The sequence below is a fragment of the Hippocampus comes genome, unplaced genomic scaffold, assembly GCF_001891065.2.
Source record: "Hippocampus comes isolate QL1 unplaced genomic scaffold, H_comes_QL1_v1.1 scaffold40, whole genome shotgun sequence".
NCBI classification, from domain to species: Eukaryota; Metazoa; Chordata; class Actinopteri; order Syngnathiformes; family Syngnathidae; genus Hippocampus; species Hippocampus comes.
The window spans coordinates 712,037-737,361 of record NW_017842058.1 but is presented as its reverse complement, the minus strand read 5'-3'; the positions used below and the strand labels follow the sequence as shown (position 1 = coordinate 737,361).

Sequence of the window (25,325 nt, the reverse complement as noted above, 5' to 3'; positions counted from 1 at the left end):
AGTGGGTCTTTCTGTATGATAATATTTCGAAAAGTGAGGTCACTTGAAAGTGGCCCTGGATCCGCACCCAGTCTAGCCGATCATGTCATAGGGAAGAAACCCAATGTGGGGGTGGTTGTGTATGTACAGTGGTCTCACTTATGGTTTAATTCCACACTTGATAAGTGGACAGTCACTCAGTATTTGTATACAAGACAGTAAAAAGTCAAATTTTTCATGTTCCCTTGGAAAAAAAAAACAAAAAGTTGCCCACACAGGGTGCATTCATTGCAAACTGAACATCTTTATTCATACCAGCAAAATATAGGACATTTGTATAAAAAAAAGTAGAAAAATTGTACAGAAAATATACCACTTGGCTTTTTAATCTATTACTGTATAGTTATTGCTACATACTCTCGTAGCCTTTACTTTTGCTTAAGGTGATATTCTTTTGCCAGCAAAAAAGTCCCAAAGAAAGGATGAAAACCAAACACACATGCACATGTCAAAGGCATCAACCATGAAGTTCATTCATTAAAAAAAAAAAAAAATCATACAAAACATCTTGTACATTCTAATGAACTGCGCTATGGTTCCATGCTTAATTATTGTTAGTGTTTTAAGAAGTGTTTTCTCTCAGGCGGTAAGGGAGTCTTTGGTAGCTCACTCATATTCTACAATCCGTTCAGACATGGCCTTCAAAGTCCAGCTGCTGTGTTGCATGACTAAAAAAGTGATAGCATTTTGTTATTGCAGTGATGCTAATGCTAACAGCCTGCGGTCAGTGCAAAGCCACAGTGTGAATGATGTGTTTCCCGATTGGCAAAGGCGAACCTCAGTGCACCGTGTTTTTATTGCAATTGCAGTGTTTGTCCAGCCATCTGTTTTTTTTTTTTTTTTTTTTTTTTGTTTTTTTTTTTTTTTGTTTGTTTTTTTTTTTAATACCTTGGGTGAACTGGAGCCTATCCCAACTGACTTTTGGCGGGAGAAGCGTGGTCCACTCTGGACAGGTCGCCGGCCAATCGCAAGGCACAGAAAGACAAAGAAACCATTGCCATTCACATACACATCTATGGACAATTTAGAGTTGTAAATGAACCTATTAAAAATGTTTTTGGAAAGTGGGAGGAAGCTGGAGTAACCGGAGAAAACCCACGAAAGCACATGTGGGCTGGTTGGAACATCAATCCGCAGAAGTGTGAAGCAGACATGCTAGTTAGTCCACCGTGCTGCCCGTGTTATGTTATGTACCGTTTTTGTTTTCTCAGTAAACGGTCGGCATGTACCAACTGATTTGTTAAATTTAAAATAGCCTTCATCCTTTGCCGCCTTGGGTGATTACATATCAACTGGTGGACCACTCATTGATAGTTGATTAATTAAAGCCATTGAGAGAAGAATGGAGTGCTAACTTTCATGCTACCACCTATCAAATGCTGTCTGGAGTCAAATATTTTTGGACACGACAATTAAAATGTTTTCAAATGCCTGTCATCGAATGCAAAATCAACTACAGAAGGGAAAAGCTTCTCACGGGCAATACAGCTGCTCTCGTAACACCTATCAGTTAATGTCTGGAGTGCAAATTCTTTTCGAAAAGGCAATTCTGTCATTTTAAAACAGCAACCTGAGTGTCTGTGTGATTGGCTACACGTGTACCGTTCAATACACTGTGTGGAAATACTGCTGGGCTACTGATACCTACTACTTAGATTAATTGTTAGTAGTACGAAGTACATGTTTGTTATCTACCCCGACCACGAAAAGAACTTCATCATAATGTATGAACACCCATGTGAACGTTGACAAATAAAAAGCATCGTGAACATTGACAAACAAAAAGCATCATCACGAGACAAAAGGTTTGCCCGCCGTCTTATTGCCGTATACACAACATATTACAGCATAAATGTATGTATAAGTTATATACATTGTATCCTTCTAGTAACCATCGTTGCCACTGGAATGCCCCGTTTTTGGGAAATAATGCAAGCATCTGTTTCCAACACTGAAAAGGACAAAGTAATGGAAGAATATCTGTGACATCTGAGTCTGAGTCACATTGCAACTCAAGAGAATTTCAAATTCTAACTCACATGGCACAGATACACTTGCATAGAAAGGCAGCAACGGAAAAAGTAGGCACCTTTGGTTTTAAAGTCCTGACAGAGTCACTCGAGTCCATATTATTGTCCGTGCAGCAAAGGTATCCAGTTGGTAAACAATCTTTGTCAGTCCCATGTCCTTACATTGAGAAACACGCGTTCAAATTATTTAAGGCCTTGTCCCTGACACATAATCCATTAAACAAAATTTGGGGGGAAAAATCCCCAAACAGGACAAGAATGTGCTGGTGAGCCGTGGCTATTAGGCAACATAAAAACAAGGTTCTTTGATTGTTGGTCTGGTGTCGTCTTTTACGATAAAGTGTTTAGGTACTTATTCTCCCCCGCTAGTGAGGTGAGCATGGATGTCATGTCACCCACTGCCATGTTGGACAGGGTGACGGGGGTCTGTGGAGTGGTGAGACGTGATGATGTCTGCGAGGAACACCCCGGCTGACCCTGAATGGGATTGTTGAGCGGACTGAAGGAAGAGGGTTCCGCGTCGTCAATAATGGAGGTAAAGTCTATGCGCGCGTTGTCCAGGTCCAGGTTTTCTAGGGCGTTAGGGATGGGGCCGGTCTCAGAATAGGGAGCCATGGGGGCGGATTTTGTACCAGCTGTTGGGTCTACATTGGGTCCCATGCTGTGTTGCTGGGGGAGACAATGTCCATTCTGGGTATCCATGTGTTTCTCCATGTCCATGTGGATATGGCCTGAGTAGTAAATATTATTATTCGAAGGGGGGAACATTTCATGCTGTGGTTGCTGTGTGTGCTGGACTGGAGGCAGCCGGATGGCTCTTCTCGGGCTGGAAGTGGAATGTGCTGGGCTGTGCTGTTGTGGACTCCCCATGTAGCCTCCTCCAACTTGTGACAAGCTGTTCTGGCGACTCAGAGGTTTCCGTCCTTGAGGAGGTGGTCTTGGGACCGCCATCTCCTGACTATAGAAAGAGCCCTGGAGCCCTATCATCTGTTGGTCGTTGGTTGCGGCTGATCCGGAACCATGGCTGTGTGTTGGAGGGCTCATGACAAGATTCTGGTTGGGGTAGGGGGCGTATGACTGGTTTGAGTACATGTTCTGATTTGGGTGCTGAGGACTGTGTTGTATCATTGATGCCTGGCCGGCCAGATCCACGTTATCAGAGAGTGGAGGCGGCTTTATTGGACTCTGCTGCTGTTCTTGTTGCTGCTCCCACATGAGCGCTTGCTGGGACTGTACATAGTTTCTCACCATCATCTCCTTTACCTGCATCATGGGGGTTTCGGATCTCTGTCCTTCAGAAAGAGTGGTACCAGCGCATCCCAAATTCAAGCCCCCACCACTGGAAAAGGAGGTCTGGTTCTGTCCTTGAAAGTCACAGCTCATGCTGTTTGAGCTCCTTATCATAGCTCGGCCGCCAGTGTGCGGGGCATAACCCTGAACCTGCTGGAGGAGTAGCTGCTGCTGCTGAAGCTTAGCACTTTGACAGGCATCAGCACTCCCCATGCCAGGGTGGAACTGCTGCTCAGGCTTGATGTTGAGTTTATGTACCCCCTCTGGATTTTTGTAAAGGCCTGTCTGATTGTTGAAGTGGATTTGGGTCTGTTGAGGCTGCATACTTGCTTCTGAATACGACAAACTACGCTGGTCCTGGAGAGAGCTTTGAACCGCGTTGTGACCATCGCGCCATTGACCGTTTCCGGCCTCACTCCCCTGCCCCAAGATCGGGTAGTGGTGTCCTGACGGGCTGAGCTGACAGTTGCTCATACTGTACTCGGCCTGTTGAAGAAGTGTATTAGACATTCCCTCTGAGTGAACAGGCCTTGCTTGACCCAAAGGATTGACCCTTGGAGTGACTTCCCCTTGGTTCTGGTAATGCCCCTTTATGTAACTTTGGTCCGGGCAGCCCAGGGGGTCATGGTTTGGAGATAATTGATTTGAAAGTGGTCCACCACCTCCTCCGAGTGTCTGCTGCTGTTGGTATCCCACAAAGCGCCTCTCACTAGGTGAATCCATCATGGAACGGTCTCTGACATCCAAAGGGGGTAGCTGAGGCTCCATACCCATGGACTCCATTATGACATTCTCTGTAATGCTCGGGGGAAGAGGGGAATACATGTGGCGACCGATGCTTGTGCAGCGGTGGTCCTGGTGTTGCAAGGCGTTTTTTCGGGCCATCATGGATACATTGTTGAGGCTGTTGAACCGTTTCGGGAGGGCGAGCTGGTCTGCCGCTGCCGATCTTACCGGATCACTAGCCCTTCTATTGGTGTTGCCTGGAGCCAGTTGAGGGTAAATCACACCCGTGCCGTACTCGGTGTTGGCGCTGTGTCGACGTTGACCACATTGCTGAAGGAAAGGAGGCAGAGGTTGCCCTTGGAAGTCGCCCAAAACACCTCCTCTTCTCCTGGCTGGTTGATCCATCCCGGGTAAGGGAGTTGGTGGTGGGCCACCAGTGGCTGCGGCGTACTTGGCCTTCAGGCTGTACTGCTGGGCTGGTGTCAGATTAGAAAGACCCGGCAGTGCGCCACCGCCTGGACACGTAGCTCCTCTACGACTGTTCTCGGGGGAGAGCGGAACCCCGATACTCTGATCTTGGCCAAGGAGGTGGCATGCACCCCCGGCTGCTACGCCCATCTGAGAGACATCGCTGGAGCGGCGGCTGGACAAGTAGGGCGATACCATGGAGGAGCGGCGGCTCACGGTATAGGCGGAGCTCAGGCTGCTTGTCCCACTACCTCTGCGATCGTTTGCATTGGCGCCCATCGAGGCCCCGCCTCCGTGGTCATGGTTGGATAGCTCCATGACGCGCCGATTTGAAAGGAGGGGAGAAGGGGCACACATTCCCAAAGAATCACCCGAACCTGAAAATGCAGATAAAAATAGATCAGAAATAGTTGCAGGGTACATATAAACAAACAACCATTCACAGGGCTTGTGAAAGGTTAAGGTAGGCGTGTGAACTATGCCATCGTCAATGACATTCACATCAAATATTGAAAATATTTTGAAAAAGTCAATTGGGATTCATCCAGACTTGCACCAACATTTAAATAGTGAGGGAATCGGTTATATAGCTTTCACAGAACCATGCAAAAAAAACAAAGCAACTTGCCAACAAGGGACAATCTAGAATCTTCTCGCATTGGCGAAGGTAGCAATAAACATTGACTGTACAGTATTTCCTTTACAATATGAAGGGTATGTAAAGGTTACACAGCACATACATGGAAGTGCAGGTAGCTTGTTGGGGAGACAACGGCTAGGAGGTGTCGGTCGGCGGATTTGCTTCAGTTTATCGATCTTGAGGTTCTCCAGCCTCTTGAGAGCCTGAGCCGACATTCCCATCGTCGCTGACCCACTTCCTGGCTCTCCTCCGCCTCCTCCGGCCGTTCCGCCATCTTCCAAGGCTGTGAGGTCTTCCAGGCTGCCTGCCGCGTTCAGGTTCATCTCCACACCGCTGTCGTTGTTGTTGGTGCTGCCGAGCGGGGAACGTTCGCTGCTGCAGGACGATTGGCCACCAGGGCTTGGCTGGGATTTCTGAAACAGATTTGCAAAAACAAATATGTGAACCGTTTGCTGTGATAATTGTTCTGTAAACAGTTTGAATCGTAACTATTTCAGAAATGATCATATCCAATTTTTAAAAATTTTTTGTATCCTGAATACGTAATGCCGGTACATACACATATTGCTTTACTCCCGAAGCCTGCATGCATGTGCAGGGAAGACTCTCCTTAACTTCCACTTACAACCCAGGCCAAATTTAGCTCCTCCCCAACAAACCAAGATTTTGGTCTCACAGTCGAGTGTAGTGAGGATAGCTTCCACGGAAAAAAAAACACCAATGGATTGGAATTAATTCATGAATAGCAAACCACAAATAGACTGTACATTGGTCCTTTGCCATATGGTGGTTAATTTTTCCCAGTCGGTATGATGGAATTTTACATCATATATATTTAATTTGATATTGCAGATATTTGGCTATCATGATACATTTTGTGCTGATCATTTTTCCACATGGACTGATGATACTTATGCGCGTAGGAATAAGTGCGAGCCGGGACACAAGAACGAGAGACAAAAAGACACTCACCAGAGCGCTATCGGGTGCCATCAGTTTGCAGTCCTCCCGTCGTTTCTCCTCCTTCTCCAGCAGCAATTCGGTGCATGGAGCTCCGGCGGTCATGCCTGAGCCAGGCGGCCGAGGGCCCGTGTCACCTCGGTGCTTCTTGGTAATGTGGGCCTCGGGCCCGTGCACCGTCTTCACATGTTTACGTAACGAGCTCGGGTCCGTGTATCGCTTGGTGCAGCCAGGAATCTTGCAAACGTAGGGTTTCTGGACCACGGCAAAGTCCGAGTCAGAACAGAAAAGTTTCATTCAGCCAGAGTGCTTTACGATTGGTTTGGATAACTACCTCATTGGAGTGGGTACGATTCTGGTGCTTAGCCCGGTCGGAGGCATTGGAGAAGGCCTTGTTGCAGCCCTCGTGTTCACACACATAGGGTTTCTCCCCAGTGTGAGAGCGCAGGTGCGTCTTCAGGTTCTCCAGACGGGAGTAGGCCTTGTTGCAGCCTTCGAACTGAAACAAAAGTGCTCATGTAATCATCCGTATATGTTGTAAGCATTTGACTCAGCATGACTTAGATTGTTCTTGGTTTTGCTGTTCGGTGCTTTCTACTGTTTTTATTACCGATTTGCTTTACTCTTTGTTGTATATGTTAATTTGCTCGATGTACAGCACTTTGTATGCAGCGATGGCTGTTTGAAAGTGCTCTATAAATACAGTTGAGTTGAGTTGAGTTGTATCATTGCCTACAAGGAGCATCAAAACGGTGAAGGTTTAAAGGGGAGACCTAATGTCAAGGTGACTTTTTTAATGGCGTGCACAAAAATAGGGTCTCTGGACTACCTGCCCACCATTCAAGTGTGAACTTAAACCAAGTAAATCTTTTGTGAGGTGCCGATTTCCCCAACTGAGAGAGAATTGTTCTGAATATTAATGGATTCTGATGTAACAATGTGGCTAATAACAAAAACCTTTCTGTAACTCAGAAGCTAGGGTGTGCAAAGATCCTGAGCCAGTCCCAAGCAGTGACTGGACTACAGAGACACAGTGTCAAAGCCAAAATCTTAGAAAGCTGCGAGGCGTGTTGTTGGGTGTATCGATTAGCGTGAGCTAATAGCTTAGCCAGGGCGGCCCGGTAGTCCAGTGGTTAGCACGTCGACTTCACAGTGCAGAGGTACCGGGTTCAATTCCAGCTCCGGCCTCCCTGTGTGGAGTTTGCATGTTCTCCCCGGGCCTGCGTGGGTTTTCTCCGGGTACTCCGGTTTCCTCCCACATTCCAAAAACATGCGTGGTAGGCTGATTGAACACTCTAAGTTGTCCCTAGGTGTGAATGTGAGCGTGGATGGTTGTTCGTCTCTGTGTGCCCTGCGATTGGCTGGCAAGCGATTCAGGGTGTCCCCCGCCTACTGCCCGAAGACAGCTGGGATAGGCTCCAGCACCCCCCGCGACCCTAGTGAGGATCAAGCGGTTTGGAAGATGAATGAATGAATGAATAATAGCTTAGCCTTCTGATAAGCAGCACATACCTCTTACTTAATTGGTCTGTAATGTTATTGACGCAGTGGGGGCAGGGAGCATTTGTGTATGCCGTTACGTCAGCTGCATGCACCGCATACATGGATCCGGACGGTAATTGACAAGTGCATGAAGTCTTGTGTCTGAAGTGCTCCTTCCCCGGGTGAAAATGCTTCAATTTCAATTTATGGGCGCTCACTTTTTTTCCACACTCTGGGCTTAGCCTCCACAGGAAAGAGCTGTCAGCCTCATCCAACCCTCTAGCAGCTAGAGTCTAGTTCCATCCCTTAAACGAGGCATGGCCAGCCCCGGGCCTGGCGGGCCACCGTCCTGCCTGTTTCCCATCTCTCCCGGCTGCAACACACCTGATTCAGAAGATCAGCTCATCAGCCAGCTCTGAAGCAGCATTCGAAGGATCCTGATGATTTGAATCAGGTGTGTTGCTCCTGGGAGAGCCGAAAAACAGGCAGAACAGCGGCCCTTGGGGACCGAGTTTGGACACCCCTGCCTTAGACGCTTAGTACATGGTAGGGGAGACTATGGCTTCAAACCATGCTAATTTCAGCTAAACAAAAAATAAGGTGTGTACGTGTAATTCTTATTCTTATTTTGATGAAACAGACAAGATTTAGACAATTGTAAACTGATTTAAATTGTGAAAGAAGCATAATGTGTCACCTTTAAGGCATATTTCAGCACACCTACCTGATGAGTGTTTGGTTTTTTTTTTTTTTTTTTTTGGTAAGACTTTCATTTACTCACAGTGCACTTGTGAGGCTTTTCCCCCGTGTGCCTGCGCATGTGGACGACCAACATATACTGGGCCTTGAAGGGCCGCTGCTCGCGAGAACACTCCTGCCAGTGGCACACAAACTCTTTCTTCTCGCCATGGATGTGCTCGTTGTTGATGTGCTGCATGGGAGCAAGGGGGGGGAAAAAAAACCTTGGATTTTGGACGCGTTCGAATTTGATTTCAATTGAACTGGTTCTTACATGAACGAGTTGGTCCTGCGTGTCAAACTCCTTGTTGCAGCTCTCCCAGCGGCAGTTGGTTTCATAGACGGCCTCCGGTTCGGGCTTGCCATCTTCCTTATCTAAGTCATCTCGGCCGTCCAGGAGACCCAAGAGGGGGTCCTGATGAAACACGTAACTTTGTAAAATTTTTTTCTTGCTTGATTTGTAATCAACACACACACACAATAATGCTAATTTTAAATAATATATATTTAACCATTTTTGAATATATAGAAAGTATAAAAATAATTATAGTTATTCCCCCATTAAAAACATGTTGAAGCATAATATAAACTAATATAAATATATCAAGAGATATTAAAAATATGATGGAATTACTACAACAACTGTATTTAAAATATTGTGCTTGTTTGGACCTAATGTTGTGACCAGCGACTGTATTTTACAGTCAACCGTTGTAAGGATGTCAGCATGTTTTAGTACCTGAGTACTAGTGGAGGAAGGGCTGGCCACATCTCCCTCAGACCTCTCCTCCAGGCTCTTCACATTCATGCCATCCATCACCACTCCCAGCCCAGGCTCTGTCTTTAGCTACAACGTACAGCACATATAACTCAGCGTTGACCACTCTTGTCGCTTTTGTGGCATCGTGCTTCCTTCCCCTCAGCTGTCGGAAGCAGACGACAAATAGATAATACATCAAGCCGAGCTAAGCTAGGGGAAGTCTTACTTGTCCGTGTTTGGGCGGAGCGTGGAGACGAGGATTGTGGGCGGGCAGTCGGGAAGCCTGGCAAGGGCCCGGTGTGTGAGGTGTTCCCCCACCTACTCCCCCGTAAATGGAGGCCTGAGGCCTGGATTGGCAGTTCATGTTGCTGGAATAGCCCTGGGATGGACTGCGGGGGAACATATTCATGAAAAACAATAGTGGCAGTTTTAAATTTGGGATTTGGGTCCATGAAGGTAAAACTAAACATGTATTGTTACCATGGGGACCACTGCGATGAAGGCCACCATGCCACTCCAATTACACAACTGCTTAAAAGTGAAGTTTAGAGCATGGAATACCAAACTGTGGTGGGAATATGGAAATCCAGTCTGGTATAATAGTACCTAGAATTAGTAATGCATAGGCTAAATGATTGATTCATTAAAGAAATAATAAAGATTTGCTTTGCCTAAGGGTGGTCCGTTGGGCCAGTGGTTAGCACATCGACCTCATGGTGCAGGGTTCGATCCCGGCTCAGGCCTAGTGGAGTTTGCCTGTTCTGCCCGTGCCCGCGTGGGCTTTCTCCGGGCACTCCGGTTTCCTCCCACATTCCAACAACATGCATGGCAGGCTGATTGAACACTCTAAATTGTCCCTATGTGTGAGTGTGAGCGCTGATGGTTGTTCGTCTCTGTGTGCCCTGCAATTGGCTGGTAACCGGTTCAGTAAGATGTAAGATGGATGGATGGATAGATGTAATTATAACAATAAAGTATATATATATATTTTTTCTATTTGTTTTTCAAAAAGAAAAATGTTGACTCTTACAATTCCAACAAACAAAAAAGTTTGGGAAAGGCAGAATCACAGTGCTGTAGCGCCGCTGAGTGGAGAAGTTGGTTAATTACAACCGCTCACTCCACCTGTGGAAATTTATCAACATTTTAAAGAGGGGTTCTTTCAAGGCACACTTGACAAATTTATTTTGCAGTTTTTCGTAAGCTTGCTAACAAACAAGCAGCGATCACAACAATATGGTATGGCAGAAGGAGGGAGGGATGCAAGGAAAGAAAGAGTGAATGAAGGAAGGTAAAAAAAGAGGTCTGAAAGGATACAGGCAAGGCAGGATCAAAGGAAGGAACAAGTGCAGAAAAGTAGTTTTTGGCAAGTAAGGATGCAAGAATAAAAAATGTGTAATGGAAGGAAGAAAGGAGGCAAGGAAGGATAGAATTCAGCATGGAGTTGGTTTAAGCCACGGAAGGAAGGCTGCAAGGATGCATGAATGAAAAAAAAACAAAAAGTGAGGAAGCAGGAAAGAGGTCAAAGGAAGGAGGCTAGGAAGGAACAAAGGAAGGAAGTCAGAAAAATGTTTCAGTTAAGAAAGGATAGAAGTAAAGAAGCAAGAATCAAAACAGGTGTGATGGAAGGAAGAAAGGGAAGACAAGGAAGGACAGAAGGGTGGAAGAAAGGCTGCATGATTATGGAGTAACTTTCACTGAAGGAAGGCCAAAGTACAAAAAGAAAAAAAGAAAAGAAAAGGAATTAAAGGAGTGAATGAAGGAAGGCAGGAAGCGAACTTTAATCAAGGCAAAGGAAGATGTGAATAAGAATAAAAGCAGCTTGGAAGGAAGAAAGGTCAAGAAGAAAACAATGCCAGGATTTTTTTTCCCCAAAATGAACCGTGTATATTTCCAAGTTATAGAAGACATCAGTATCTCGTATGTTCAATGACATCTGACCTCATGGCGCTGACAGACAAATGGCCGTACGAGCTGGCCCCGTTGGGCGTGCAACGAGCGTTGACGAAGGCAACCAGGGAGTTGGGTGAAGTCCGGATGACCGTCTGCAGGTCCACGCTGGGGTCGGACAGCGGCGAGATGGACAAAGCTCGCTTCTTACTCAGCTTCAGCATGGAGCGCGGGGTGGAGAACCTGGAGCCTGCTTCAGGGTGGTGTCATTCAAAATAAATCGGCTCATAATTGACATGTTTGTTATTTTTGGTTTCTTACCGTCACCTGAGCCGATCTGATCCGAGGCCGAATGGCAGAAATTGTGATGGGAGGACATCATATTGTTCTGGGTACAGTAGGGGGCACTGTTGCCTGTGAAAATAGTCAGGGTCCTTCTTTACTTGCCACTGAAACAAACATGAACTCAAATAGCCTTTATACAGGCAATAACTACATTTCAAAATACTTAACGGCATAGTAGGAGGAACCGAACCGAGGACATTCTTGCACCACGCCACAACAATAAATCAGTGTGGAATTTCTCGCCCAGCTTCCAGTCTTGTGTGAATACTTTCTCTAAGATGTTGGAAGTTGATCTGGGGATTTGAGTTTCTTTCACCATCACCCATCAAGTATGTAAGGCTAAAGTTGGGTGGGGATCGACTTCATTCCCTTGAAGAATGAGTACAGGTATTATCCCTGGAAATGAGCAAATTCCCCGAAAAATGGCACTTTTGACCAAAATGGCCAACTTCCTGTGCATTTCACAGTTTAGGTCCTATTTGATTTTTTTTTTGTCTGTCCTGACAAGATGAATATTCATGCCAATTTTGGGGTCAATTGCATCAATCCCACAGCGGCGCAGTCCTCCCTCTCTTAGAAAAAAAAATTGGCCTGTGCTCGTCTGCGAATTACCAACAGGTTAAACCCGCCTACGCACAGCGCAGGATTTGCACCGGTCACAAAAATAAAGCCTTTTTTATTCAATTTTTGTATAAATTGCCTGCCAACCTCCGACCTAAAACAACACTCTGACAAAAACCGAAGTGTTACCAGAGTGACCATCAAAGAACCCTTACATGGAGCTTCCGTGGATGCCATGGTCCTGTGGCCCATCATTCCAAGGGGCAGCGGGGCCTGGGGGGGCCTCATGTATTGATCTAAACAATGGCCGATACTCTGAGCAGGTCCCGGGCCCGATCCGTGAGCCATGCCGGGAGTCATGGGATTGTACATGGCTCTGCAGTCCTGGGGAGGGCCATTGAGGAGCGGAGCTCGCAACGAGGGGATGTCGCTGTACTGGTCCGGGGGTAGTAAACTGTAAAAAAAAAAAGAAAAAAAGAAAAAATCCAGAATAGCATGGAATCAGTGTCAGAGACAAAGTAATACACAGTTAATAAAAGTCGCAGGTTGCAAAAGCACTTAAACTCTGTACTTATATCAAATTACCAGTTACATGTCACCAAACACTTAAAAGAAGGAGCATAAGCATTCCTTTTCCATTGACTGCCCCGTCTTGATTTGTTTTGAAAGTCGTCAGCAGTTTCAAGGCATGCTACAGACACCTACTGGGCCTAACTTATCAGTAGAGATCGTTAAAGGATACGATTCCATCCATCCATCTATCCATACATCCATCACCCAAAATGCATTTCAACATTCACATTTATTTTGCTAAAACTGACTTACATATTTTTTGAAGTTAGCTAAGGGATCCAGTCGAGTCTCATTATCAGTTTCTCTTTACCAAACTCAGCGAGCGCTGAAGACTCAAGGTGTAAATGTGAGTGTAAATGCTTGTTTGTCCATCTGTTGCTTGCAATTGCTGCCAACCATCTGTGGTGATCCCCACATCTCTCACTAACAGTCAGCTGGGATAACTCCGGTTCATCTGCGACCATAATGAGGACAAGTGCTATAGAAATGGACGCTTGAATCAAATATCTTTGAATGGCGTCCAACCACTAGGTTGAAAACGTGTGCACCATACTGGTCCAGCATGTGCTCAGCTGTCGTGTTTCCTCCTCCACACTAGAGAGCAGACTGTCATTATTTTTCTCCCGGCTGATGGAAAAGAAGCCCTGTGGGGATTTCCCATCCCTGCTTGGAGAAGGGAACTTTCCAGTCTCCCTTGACGTTCAACATCATTCCAGAAAAAACGTGTCTGTCTGTCTCTCCAAAAAGAGACCGGCTCACATCCATCCATCCATCCATCCATCCATCCATCCATCCATCCATCCATCCATCCATCCATCCATCCATCCATCCATCCATCCATCCATCCATCCATCCATCCATCCATCCATCCATCCATCCATCCATCCATCCATCCATCCTCACATCCATCCATCCATCCATCCATCCATCCATCCATCCATCCATCCATCCATCCATCCATCCATCCATCTTGTCCTAATTCTCTCTTTCAGATCTACGAGTCTTTCAGCACAACCTGTATTCCCCACTGGAGCTTAATCTGCACCTTCTAATCCACAACTGCCCCCCACCCTGCCCCAGAATGCAACCCAGCTCCCCTTTTCTCTTCTGCCATTCAATCTGTTCAGTTCCTCCCTCTGCCCCCTCCGATCTCTCTCTTCACCAATCTCTTTCTATCTTCCTCTACGGATCGGCCCGTTAGCTCAATACGGTAACCTGAGCGGGGCCGCGGGGCAGTCATGCAGAGCGCAGCAGGGGCCGGTCAGCCTGTAATTAGCAGCTGTCAGAAAGGCCGAGTCCGCCTCGCAACCTGGGTGGCATGGGGAACCGAGGGAGGGGAGGGAGGATTGGTGCGGAGAGCAAGAAGCAGGGGTGTGAAGGCTGAGCTCGCCCCACAACAATCGCAGCGTCACCCTCAGAATAGAAGCAGATTCTGAGCATCTTCTAAAATGTCACCATCACCTATGCGAAGCTATGGTGATGCAAGGAAAAATTATGTTGGAGGTAAAGCAGTATGGAGACGCTATTCTGTTTTTTATCACTTTGAATGTGATTTAAAGGCGACTGAAGGAGTTTTGGGGTGAACGGCTACAAAAAAATCCGTTGTCATATTAGTGTCCTTTTGTTTTGGTTTTGGTTGCATTATTATAATTGTCATCATTGTAATTGTCTCATCCATTTTCCGATCCGCTTTGTCCTCACAAGGGTCGCGGGGCGTGCTGGAGCCTATCCCAGCTGTCTTCGGGTAGTAGGCGGGGTACACCATGAACTGGTTGCCAGCCAATCGCAGGGCACTCGTAGACAAACAACCATCCGTGCTCACACTCACACCTAGGGACAATTTAGAGTGTCTTTCCTGAAGAAAGTTACATTTTTATTTTCCCAAATGAAGGCGTAATTATTCTTAAAATCACAATAAATGCTTCAATAAGATGCGAAAACGTAGTCAATAATATCCGGAATTAGTTAATAGTCTACATTTTCCCAAACATGACTTCTTACCCTCTGGAGGGCTGTCCGGGCGAGGTGTCATAGCGATACAGCCCTTGGTGTGGCTGCATGTCCACTGGCATCGGAGCTCAGAGACGTCCGACTTCTCCCCTTACGCCACCGACCTGCCGGCAGCCCAAACACAAGAACACATGCTGGTTAGTTCGGGCCAGCCCGCCGCCAAACCAAAACAAACCGAAGTGGACCAAAATACCCCACTGCGACAGAAACAATTGTGGACGCGTAGGACGTTAATAACAGAGCAAAGCAAACACGAAAAAGCCTTCTTCCCAAAGATGGAGCTTATTTTAAAAGCGGCGCTGGCTATGAAATACATTATATTAGAAGTACAACCGGGAATTACAGCAGGAATAACTGCCATTCAAAGCCACGTAATTAAACTTACTGGAACGCAAGGGAACTCCTATATACACTGAATACAGTACGAGTGCTTGGAAAAGGCTGTTATTTGACCCCCATTCTCTGCAAACAAACGCATTTTAATTACGTACTCCATTGCAACTATAATTATTCCTTTCATGTTTATAAATGCTGTTGATTGGCATACGGACTTGGAGGAGAATACAGTGCAATGGGCACATGTGCAATATTCGTAAAATGTGTATAAATTAGACATTTATGCCTTTTGTGTCATTTCCAATATGAAATGCATATACAGTATAGAAAAAAAATTCGATCTATCTATCTATTTATCTTGTTGATTGATACCATAGGTACACACGCCGAGCTTTTGTGCGGGCAACATGGGATTGGTTACCACTCAGTGGCGGTGTGAATGGTTGTCTCGGTATGTGCCCTGCGACTGACTGTTCATGAATTTTATGTATATGTATGCTGTATGTATAAATGTATGTATATGTGTATATACAATACAATACATCTTTATTTATATAGCACTTTCATAACAGCTGCACCTGTACGTAACTTTTAACATAAAATAATAATACAACAGAACTCATAACATTGACAATATGTGTATATACATACTTATTATAGGAAATAAAATTTTATCCCAATTTTTATTGTACTATTTATGAGTGTAAAATATTCAAACAATTGAATAAAGTCAAACTTGCAATATCAAAACTTAAAACTCAAAATTACAAATTAAATCAAAATATTACATATTGAATAAAAATAAAAAAAAAAGTAAAAATCAACAACTGAAAATATGAAATGTCCCTCTTTTCGACCTTTCTGTCACTGGTAGGTCTATAAAATGTACCATGCCGTTTATAAATAATAGAAGAAATAACAAACGAGCAGCACATCTGATAACATTTTTTTGAAATATAAAAAATGAATTTTTCCACAAAAATCACTGTGGCTCGACCCAACTCAGTGTTGACCACTCAAGATTTGCCATCATAAATATTCAACAAATTTAGCATTTCAGACTGTCCATCTCAACCATTTTCAAAACTCTGATTTAACACCCCATACACTACAAAATAATCACTCTCGTGTCTCTAAAAGATGATGCCGATAATCCGTTTTTTGCTCACTTTTACCTATTTCGACTCATTTGTCTTTGGTGTAATTTTACGGCATCTTGTGGTGTTTCAGAAAAAAGAATCGGAACATGTTGATGCTAATTCTTCCACTCAACACCTATGACCCGGCCTCTAGTGGAGCCAGACGATCATGTTGCTGCTGTTCATGTGACGAGCGTTGAAAAAAGTCACGTTGGCCCCGAGATGAAAGCGTCCCTTTTCTATTGGCAGGACCGTTATGTGACCGTGCAAGTGTTAAAAGGGCAGCAGGGAACTGTTTAAGCCCCCGAGTCACCTTTGGGGATTTGGAGTGTAAACTTAGCAAGTGGCTAAATGACATGGGCAGCCCGGTGGTGGTAATTGCAAGTATTCGCCGCTGGCTTGACATGTATGTATGATAATTAGTTGCAAGTGCTAAATAGAGATCTCGTCGTGCACTTCAGCTGTCCACAACTTGTAAATGCCACGGAGGGGCGCTTACACACACACACACACACACATGCACCTACATACATGTGCACACACAGTCCTGTCAGTCTCGCCAAGGGGATATCGCAATATTAGAGCACTTGTCCAACAAGTCTGGAGAGGCCGCGGCACTACTGTTCAAGTGTGTAAGTGTGGTGGCAGGTGCAATGCAAATGTGTGTGTATTAAACTGCCTGCACATAAATGGAGCCGCTGAGAACTAGAATGGACTAACTCTGTTTTTGTCAGATCACAGGAAAGTGATTTGAAGTTACATGAAAAATCTGTGGGGGCGAGGGGGGTTGTACGTTTATTTGATTACCATATTTTCCGCTCTATAGGGCGCACCTAAAAGCTTTCAATATTTCCAAAAGATGACGGTGTGTCCTCTAATCCGATATGCCTTATATATGGTCTCTTTATATTCCCCATTGAGTTGTTTTCCTGTTAGTGTTTTCCTATGCCATCTCATGGTGATTATTAGCAGGAGCCAATTGTAACCTAAAAGGTTATCCTTTGCCCTGATACTAATTGACATGTGCATTCGCCAACACCCACTCAGACAACTACTTTGCCAGCTCTGCACAGCCAAAATGAAACAAAGATAATACCACAAGCATCGTTAATAGTTACTGACTAAACAAAGGAAGGAGACAAGCAAGACTTAGAAGGATATTTAGCTCCTTGTGGATGTGATCCCACGAGGTTTGTGTGCCTTTTTGTTGAATCAGTTGTCTTCATAACGTTTGTCTTTCATTTGTTGTTTTGTAATCCCATTTGTATTTATGTTTCATGTCTGTGACCAGTTCTAATGGCTTTGTTACAGTTGCAGTGGTTGTGAAGGCGCTATATAAATAAAGTTGTATCGTATTGTATTGTATTCCCTTCTGCGTAGCTCCATCTAGTGGATGCATAGCACAACCGCAGCCACTATTGTAGCTTCTATTATACGCGCCTTACAATGGAGTGCGCCCGGTATATGAACACAGTTTTGAAATAGGCCATTCACTGAAGGTGCGCCTTATAATCTGAGGCGCTTTATAGTGCAGAAAATACGGTACATGATTTTTCTTCAATGCTTGTTTTACAGGAGTTACCTCCGATTGTGGCATTTTGCCAGATAAAAGATAATTTCATTAATTTGATTAAATGAGTTCAAAAATAACGACAACAAAAAAATGCAATCATTTTCATGGATTCAGGACTGTGCAGTTCTAACCAAGCCATATTGCAAGAACCTGCTTGGATGAGAGGCAAAACGTCAGAAAAGCTTGAGCCAAGATAAAATCTCTACTTTTGCAATAACGTCTGATAAAAAAAGATGAATAATTTGCTGTATTTTATGAAGTTGGGGAATGTTATTTTATTTTTCAAAACTATTTTTATTCATTATTCATTTACATTTTTATATTTAATTTATATGTAATTTATATCAATATTTATAATGTTCATTTCTACCGATTAGTTTTTTTTTTAATGTAAATCCACTGAAGTCTTACAAAAATAATGAAATAAAATCACAAAATAAAACTAAAAAAAGCAACCATATTCTCATGCAGGATACAAAAAGCCATTTTAGACAGATTTTATTCATCCACACATGCATCTTGTTCTGCAGTGACACAACTTTGTCCTATTTTTGGCCATTTACTCATGAGAAACTCGGCATGAGTTTGCCACTGCCCAGTGGAATTTTGTGGCCCTGGTTTCGAGCGGGATACGGCAGCAGCAGATTAAAACCCTCTGGAACATATATCCAACAGCGGACAAAAACAAGTGAGGGACGCGGGTTCAAGCCGTCCCAAATTTGCAAGACGTAAGAACTTTGGTCAACATCTGGATCCAAATTGTGCAGTCACAAGTGGTTTGGATGGCGGGTGATGTATTGCTCCTCCAGGCCAATATTTGAAGTTGACCCTTGTTCCAAATTAAGCGCGTACAAGTAGGGTGAGAACAGTTGAGCTCCAAGTCGACGCTCATGTTTTTTAGCACAGCAACCATCATTTCTCAGCTTTTTCTGGGTTTGGCAGACCTTCTCGCACGATGTGTGCTCATATTAGTAGAACATGATTACAGAGCACACATTATGGAAGATTGACTGATAGTAGAGTGAGGATAGGCGGGTCGGAGAATGAATGAACGAATGAATGAATGAATGAATGAATGAACGAATGAATTGATTGTAGTTAAATGGTAGGGTCTCTGGAGTGCGTACCCACGAAGCAAAATTTAAGCTACCCATTCCAAAATGTGCCATGAGTGATGCGTTCAGAATTGTTCTGCATTGTAATTTCATAGTTTGGCAAATTTACAAAATACCGCCCTCATGCTGACTTTTTGTCCACACATGAGTTGGCAGCTAGGCTAAATGAAGATCCACCATATTTTTTTGAGCGTGCCGGCGCGACCTCTACACACGCAAAATTAATGGACACACACACACACACACACACACACACACACACACACACACACACACACACACACACACGAATTGATAAAGTGCAATTCGGCAGATTGTTGGAGAAGTGCTGCCTACACGAGTGAAAATGCAAAATATAACTTGTTTTTATGGTGGCTCACTTTGGTCTTCCGTGTCGTGAGAACAAGTAGCCACCCTAGCTTTGACCCTGGTCGTCATGGTAACAAAAGCTGTACTTGGCTCAGATCCATCTCGAAGGAGGCAGGCTGAGCAGTGGTTCATTTGCATGAGAAAGAACCGCCCCCTCAAAAACGGGCAAATTCCAGTGAGGCTAGAAAATGAGAACCAAAATTTGCTATTAATCTTGAGTGTTTTGTATGATGTATCTTATTAAGACAACTCGAAGCTGTTTAATTTAGAATAAAATATCTCCTTTCAGGGTAGCAAAAAACCGTGGGCATGAGTGCATAGAAAAATGCCAGCAGTGTGTTGTCATAATTCACGATGGGTGACATTTTCCCGAAATCATCAGACCCTCCTTCCTGTGAGGTGCCCTCCAGAGAGGACAGACATTTCCTCAGGTTGCCGGTCACATGGGACAAAATGAACGGAACCAGGCCTTTTTCACCCCGAGCGCTCGCTTTGTGGGGTTTAAAATGGATCTAGCCCTCATGCATCTCCCGGCACACTTTGCGGAGGATGTCCAAAGTAGCACTTTTTTTTTTTCATCTCATCTCCCAGTTGGAAAATGTAAATACACAGCATGTGTGTTTACATGACTTTCCTGGATCGCCGTTCTCTCAGGAGTCCCTGATTCTTCAAACTTGAGTGTCCTTTACACAAAATGGTGATATCATAAAATTCCAACCGTGAACCTTGGAGAGAAACAAGTTATGTGTGAGAGCAGTGGTACTTTGTGGAAGAGTAAACCCTGATCAAGTTCGCGTGTCGACAAACATTAAGCGATATGATGAAAAAAGTGTTGCACACGGAATTTCAGGAATCAATCACCACATTGTAAACAAAACTATCGTCTCATGAATCCTCTCTGTGTTTTTATCACGGCACCTTTTTGAGTTCTCCCTAATTCATTGTTGTCAACTAATATTTAAGTCTATCCTAAAATTAAGTGTTCAAGGCAGCCAAATCCAGCTTTGGCTGCCATGCACACTCCAACCATCGCAGTTGTCAACCCAACTTATAATTGCCAACAATGGAAAGATAAAATATAATAACTGATGTCATCTACAGCTTCAAACAATTGAAATGCAGACAATTGCATACTGTTGTGTAAAGTGTACTTCTCCATTAAATTGAATCCGTCTGGCACATACTGGACGCAAAACATCAATTGACTCAAGATCATTGTCTCAGGGCCTGTGATAAGTGGAATGATTTATGCAGCCCACTTTAATTCAGATGCCATGGGATGAATTACCTAACCTGCCATTGACCAGTAAGCAGTTCCTGGTGTTGTCCACCTTGCATCCCACGTCGACTGAGATAGGCTTAATATGAGCAGGATACACGGAATAGAAAATGATGGACCAGGGTTGTTGCTAATGTAGTGGTTCATGTGGCCAACTTCTGCGGAGATAATGATGAATGCATTCTTTCGCTGCCTTTGACACCTTAAGTCAAGTGGGATAGACTCATTCTGAGCAGGAACAATGTTTGAGATCAGGGGTCACCAACATGGTGCCTAAATTGTTATTATCAACCAATTTCTGAGTGTTTATTTGTATCAGAGCTGTTGGCAAATAGCGTGGGATGGATTTCACAACCTGCCATTGAGTGGTGACCACCAGTCTGAGGGTAAAGGTGATCTTGAACAGGATACCCAGTATTGGTAATAAATAAATAAATAAATAAATAAATAAATAATGGATGGGGACGGCCTGGTGGACGAGTGGTTTGGGCGTCGACCTCACAGTGCAGAGGTCGTGGGTTCGATTCCAGTTCCTGCCTTGCTGTGTCGAGTTTGCATGTTCTCCTCATGCCTGCTTGGGTTTTCACCGGGTACTTCAGTTTCCTCCCACATTCCAAAGACATGCATGGCAGGCTGATTGAACACTCTAAAGTGTGAGTGTGAGCGTGAATGGTTGTTCGTCTCTGTGTGCCTTGCGATTGGCTGGCAACTGGTTCAGGGTGCCTACTGTCCAAAGACAGCTGGGATAGGCTCCAGCACCGCCCTCGACCCTTGTGAGCTCACACACAGAGTCAGGGCAATAAATATTGGGACACTTTACCACAAATGTGGTGGAACTGATTCCCTTGTATTTCTTGATGATGTAGCTGCTGATAAAAGCAGCAGGATGAATTCTGAAGTGTTTCAGACCATATTATCTGTGCATTATCAGCCAAATGCTTCAAAACCTACTGGAATGCGCTTCACAGTGCAGATGGACAATAGCCCCAAGCGGGGGGGGGGGGGGGATAATGAATGGATGGATGTTTTTGGATCGGGGCCATTGGTGGAGTACTTCAGACAGGCAACTTTCATGTGTAAGGGATGGGATGGATTCCCCAACCAGTGGATGTAGTTGGTGAATGCTGGTGGAACAGTGCAGGGTGTATTTCCCCTTTAGTCAGCTTGTTTAAGCTTACCCTCAACCTGATATGTGGTTTCAAAACAAATGGAAATGTCTTCTGGGTTTTTTGTACGATAAAGCAGGTCACCAAAAGTCGACTGAGTTCGGCCCGACTTGTCAACAAATGGAAGACGATGGTTGCGATTGTGCAGGCTACAAATTCAAGTTCTCCGCAGATTAAACTCCATGATTGTGTTCTCTGGCTGCCATCTTTTCTTGACTGTGTATCTCTGTCTACTATCTCTTGCTGCCTCCACCCTCATTCCTCCTCCTCTCGCTCTCTCTCTCTGGGCTCATTCCTACTCTCCCTCCCTCATTCCCTCACCCTCCGCCTTGACCACACGGAGGCAGTACAGTACCACAATCATGCAGAAGAAGAGTACTTCTTCTACTCTGACTGCTGTAATATTCTTCATTTTTTGCAGAGGATAAAGAATATATGTGCCCGTGAGTATTGTTACATTTTTTGTTTACATAAACATTTGTGTTCAAGTTTTCCAAAACCACAACTGCTGTTTTAAATACCGAAGGTGTCATTGTTTTTGTTCTCAGTTTAGCTTTTGAGTAAACTTAAGATGGGATTGGCATGAAACAGCTGGTAGCCTTTTTTTGACAATTTTTTGCTTACTGGGGAGGTGCCGCACAATACTCACATCTCAAGGCACCACTCTGCTTAAAAAGAGTAAAATCAACTTATTTTGCATGATGTCCATTTAAAAAAAATCCTCCAACTTGCAAAAATTCCTGGTTTATACCCAGAGAAAGTTTCCGACTCCAAAATTAGCGCAATTTTACAACCGTAGTTGATGGTAGCTGAAATCCCTTCAAATTCCCACTGAAGCGACACCAAATGTCCCTGTCTCACTCACACACACACACAAAAACACACACATGCGCACACACGCACACACGGGGTCTGCTGGGGTGGTGAGAGGGCTGCATATTGGGGCTACTCGACACCTCCTGGTCTTTACGCTTCCTCTCCATATAGATTGTTATGTCAATGTACAATATTTATATTTTTTACAAGAGGCTCCTTGCGGGTTTCCCCTCCGTTGCCACGAAGCTTCCCTGGCGGCGGTCACGCGCACGACATCAGCGGCGCGCTCAGTCAACTAACGAGGGACAAAAGCGACAAGTGGAGATCACACACACACGCACGCGCGCACACACACACACACACACACACACACACACACACACACACACACACACGCACGTGCACGCACAAGCACATATACACGCACGCACGCACGGACAGACGCATGCACTCACACACAGAGTCAGGGCAATAAATATTGGGACACTTTACCACAAATGTGGTGGAACTGATTCCCTTGTATTTCTTGATGATGTAGCTGCTGATAAAAGCAGCAGGATGAATTCTGAAGTGTTTCAGACCATATTATCTGTGCATTATCAGCCAAATGCTTCAAAACCTACTGGAATGCGCTTCACAGTGCAGATGGACAATAGCCCCAAGCATACTGCGAAACTAACCCAAAAGTTTTTTTTTTTTAAACCAAAGACGTGGACTAGTACGGAACGACCAAATCAATCACCGTGACCTGAATCGGATTGAGCGTGCGTTTCATTTGCTGAATGCCACAACGCTCATTGAAAAAGTGTCATGATAATACTGGATAATCAGTGGTTTTCTTAGCTTTGCTCCCTCAGGTTAGAGAAAACCGCAAATCATCCTGTGTTGAAAAGAAGACAAAATAGTAAACGCTAATGTTTACTAGACTCTCTTTGTGACTAAGCCCAGTCATCAAATGGGCTAATTCACACCTCGGCTAGTCAAGTATTGTAAACAGTGGCTGCTGATTTGGCTCTGTTGGCATTCTCAACCTGTCAAAATGAAGCGTTGATCCTTTGCTGTTACACGGCCAGAGTGACTGATGACAGACACGACAATGCACCGGAAGATTTTGTTCTAGGTGGATGCCAACAGTAGTGGGACGGGGTCGAACTTTTGCTCTATTCATGTTGTGTTCTAACATTGGCCCTCATTTACGAATAAACGCGAAGGAGTTTTCGCACTGTGCGCACAAGTTGAGCATATCCGTAAAATCACCATCGGATTCACAACACACGTTTTGTGTTTATATAAATAATGGTAGCTTCAATACGTTGTGTGTCTTGGGTAAAAGGTGTGTTTTTCGGTCTTTTTCAGAAATCTGATTTTTCAGGATTTGTGGATACGCTTGGGCTGAGGATGTTTGAAATTTCTTTGCAGAATACGTTCAAAATCAAGTACGAAGATATTGGATGCGTACAGATGTTGTGCGGAAAAATTAATGCGTACGCACGTTAGTAAATGAGGGAATAGTATCTTCATATGACGGCTCTGAATTTTGAAAACTGTTGAGGTTGCTTTCTCTCTGGATTATAGTTCTATGAAGCTCAAAGTTTTTGGCAATTTACAAGAATATTTCCCGGATTTTTTTTCTAATTATAAAATATTATGGGACAGGTGAGGTTTTTTTTTTTTTTTTTTTGCTTGCTTTTTTTGTTTTTTACAACTCAAAAAAAATATTTGAGGTAATTTTCCCAGATTTTACCCCCTCAAATTTCGATGATTAGTGCAACTTTTTAATTATTTAGTTCCTTGATTTACTTACTTTTTGTGCAACTTTTTTTTTCACAGATCTGTTTTCTGAATTTCAAAGTTCTTTGCTTTTTGTGTGAGGTATAGTTTTCTAACTTTCTAACCAAGAAACTGTTTGGCTGATTTATTTTTCTCTCCTGTGTGTGTTTTTTTTTCTCAATAGATTTGTGAAAATTTAGCTCGTGTATTACCTTGTTTTGTTTTTTTTTTTTTTTTTTAATATACCTTTGAAATTCTTGACTAAAATTGAGGTGAACATTTCCAAGATTTTTTTTTTCCAAAACAAAAAACCTTTGGAATTTTGAGGTGGGGGGTTATATTAAACTTAAGAGTTTTGCTTGGGGAGGAATATTTTCATTTTTATTTATTTTTGTTGTAACTTTCCTTCTGTACTACTTCAATGCTTTTCTGCAGGCCACCCAGCCGTCTAGCTGTACATACCTGCGGTTTCCTGCACCCCACTCCTCTGCCACTCCTCCTGCTTCCCCCTGATGCACACGAATGCACTTGCACGTGCGCGCACACACACATACACATACACAAACACACACACACACACGCACGCACGTACACACTTTTTTTCCACGTGTCGAACATGTATGAGCAACGTTGGCTCTTGTCTTGTCTTCCTCTTGTCAATTTTTCTTGTTGTTTCTTGCATGGGTGTGTATTCTTCACAGATTATTTTCAAAGGAGAAAAGGCAACTTTTGAAGTTTATTAGTCCATATCAACTTACTTATTATTAACTCCAAAGTGGTAAACAACCTTTGAGACATATATTTCCTGGATTGTTTTTTGAACTCTTAAGTTTTGCACAATAGTTAGATAGATAAAATATCTATCCATCCATCCATTACATATTGAAATAATTTCTACCTCCTGCTCCAACCGCCCCATCCAAACTACTCATAGTCACGCATACATTTTCTTCCCAATGTGTCCAACATGTAACAGCAACATTGGCTCCTGTCTCATCTTCTCCCTTGCCCCCTTGCCACTTCGTCTACTTCTGTTGTTAGGAGTTACATAGGAGTTAGGTATAGCTCCGCTGAAAACCGCAAGTATTTCTTTGAACTCCTTTAAAGGAGAAGTGCCGGAGGAAACGGGGCTCAGGAAAAAAAAAAAAACAACGGCGGAGGTGGGCGGGAATGATAGATGCATAAAGCAGATGAGGAGAGCTGGATTCACACAGCTGGCTGGCAGCTGTAGACGGCAGCTTGCGGTAATG

General features: G+C 44.1%; 1 protein-coding gene across 2 annotated transcripts in view; it reads right to left on the bottom strand.

Annotated features, from left to right (window-relative positions):
* Positions 1 to 263: 263 nt before the first annotated feature.
* The window catches only part of gli1 (GLI family zinc finger 1), a 95,663-nt gene continuing 70,601 nt past the window's right edge, over positions 264 to 25,325 (bottom strand). The window contains exons 2-13 of one of the 2 annotated variants that reach the window (XM_019861034.1): positions 14,504 to 14,616; positions 12,145 to 12,383; positions 11,345 to 11,437; positions 11,075 to 11,276; positions 9,360 to 9,522; positions 9,113 to 9,220; positions 8,648 to 8,788; positions 8,417 to 8,566; positions 6,488 to 6,652; positions 6,166 to 6,408; positions 5,294 to 5,606; positions 264 to 4,930 (exon numbers count right to left, since the gene is read on the bottom strand). In XM_019861034.1, the coding sequence (XP_019716593.1) occupies positions 2,400 to 4,930; positions 5,294 to 5,606; positions 6,166 to 6,408; positions 6,488 to 6,652; positions 8,417 to 8,566; positions 8,648 to 8,788; positions 9,113 to 9,220; positions 9,360 to 9,522; positions 11,075 to 11,276; positions 11,345 to 11,437; positions 12,145 to 12,383; positions 14,504 to 14,574 (4,419 nt within the window). In that variant the 5' untranslated portion in view covers positions 14,575 to 14,616 and the 3' untranslated portion in view covers positions 264 to 2,399. The remainder of the gene's footprint in view (positions 4,931 to 5,293; positions 5,607 to 6,165; positions 6,409 to 6,487; positions 6,653 to 8,416; positions 8,567 to 8,647; positions 8,789 to 9,112; positions 9,221 to 9,359; positions 9,523 to 11,074; positions 11,277 to 11,344; positions 11,438 to 12,144; positions 12,384 to 14,503; positions 14,617 to 25,325) is intronic. The other variant, XM_019861035.1, reaches the window with a different exon arrangement.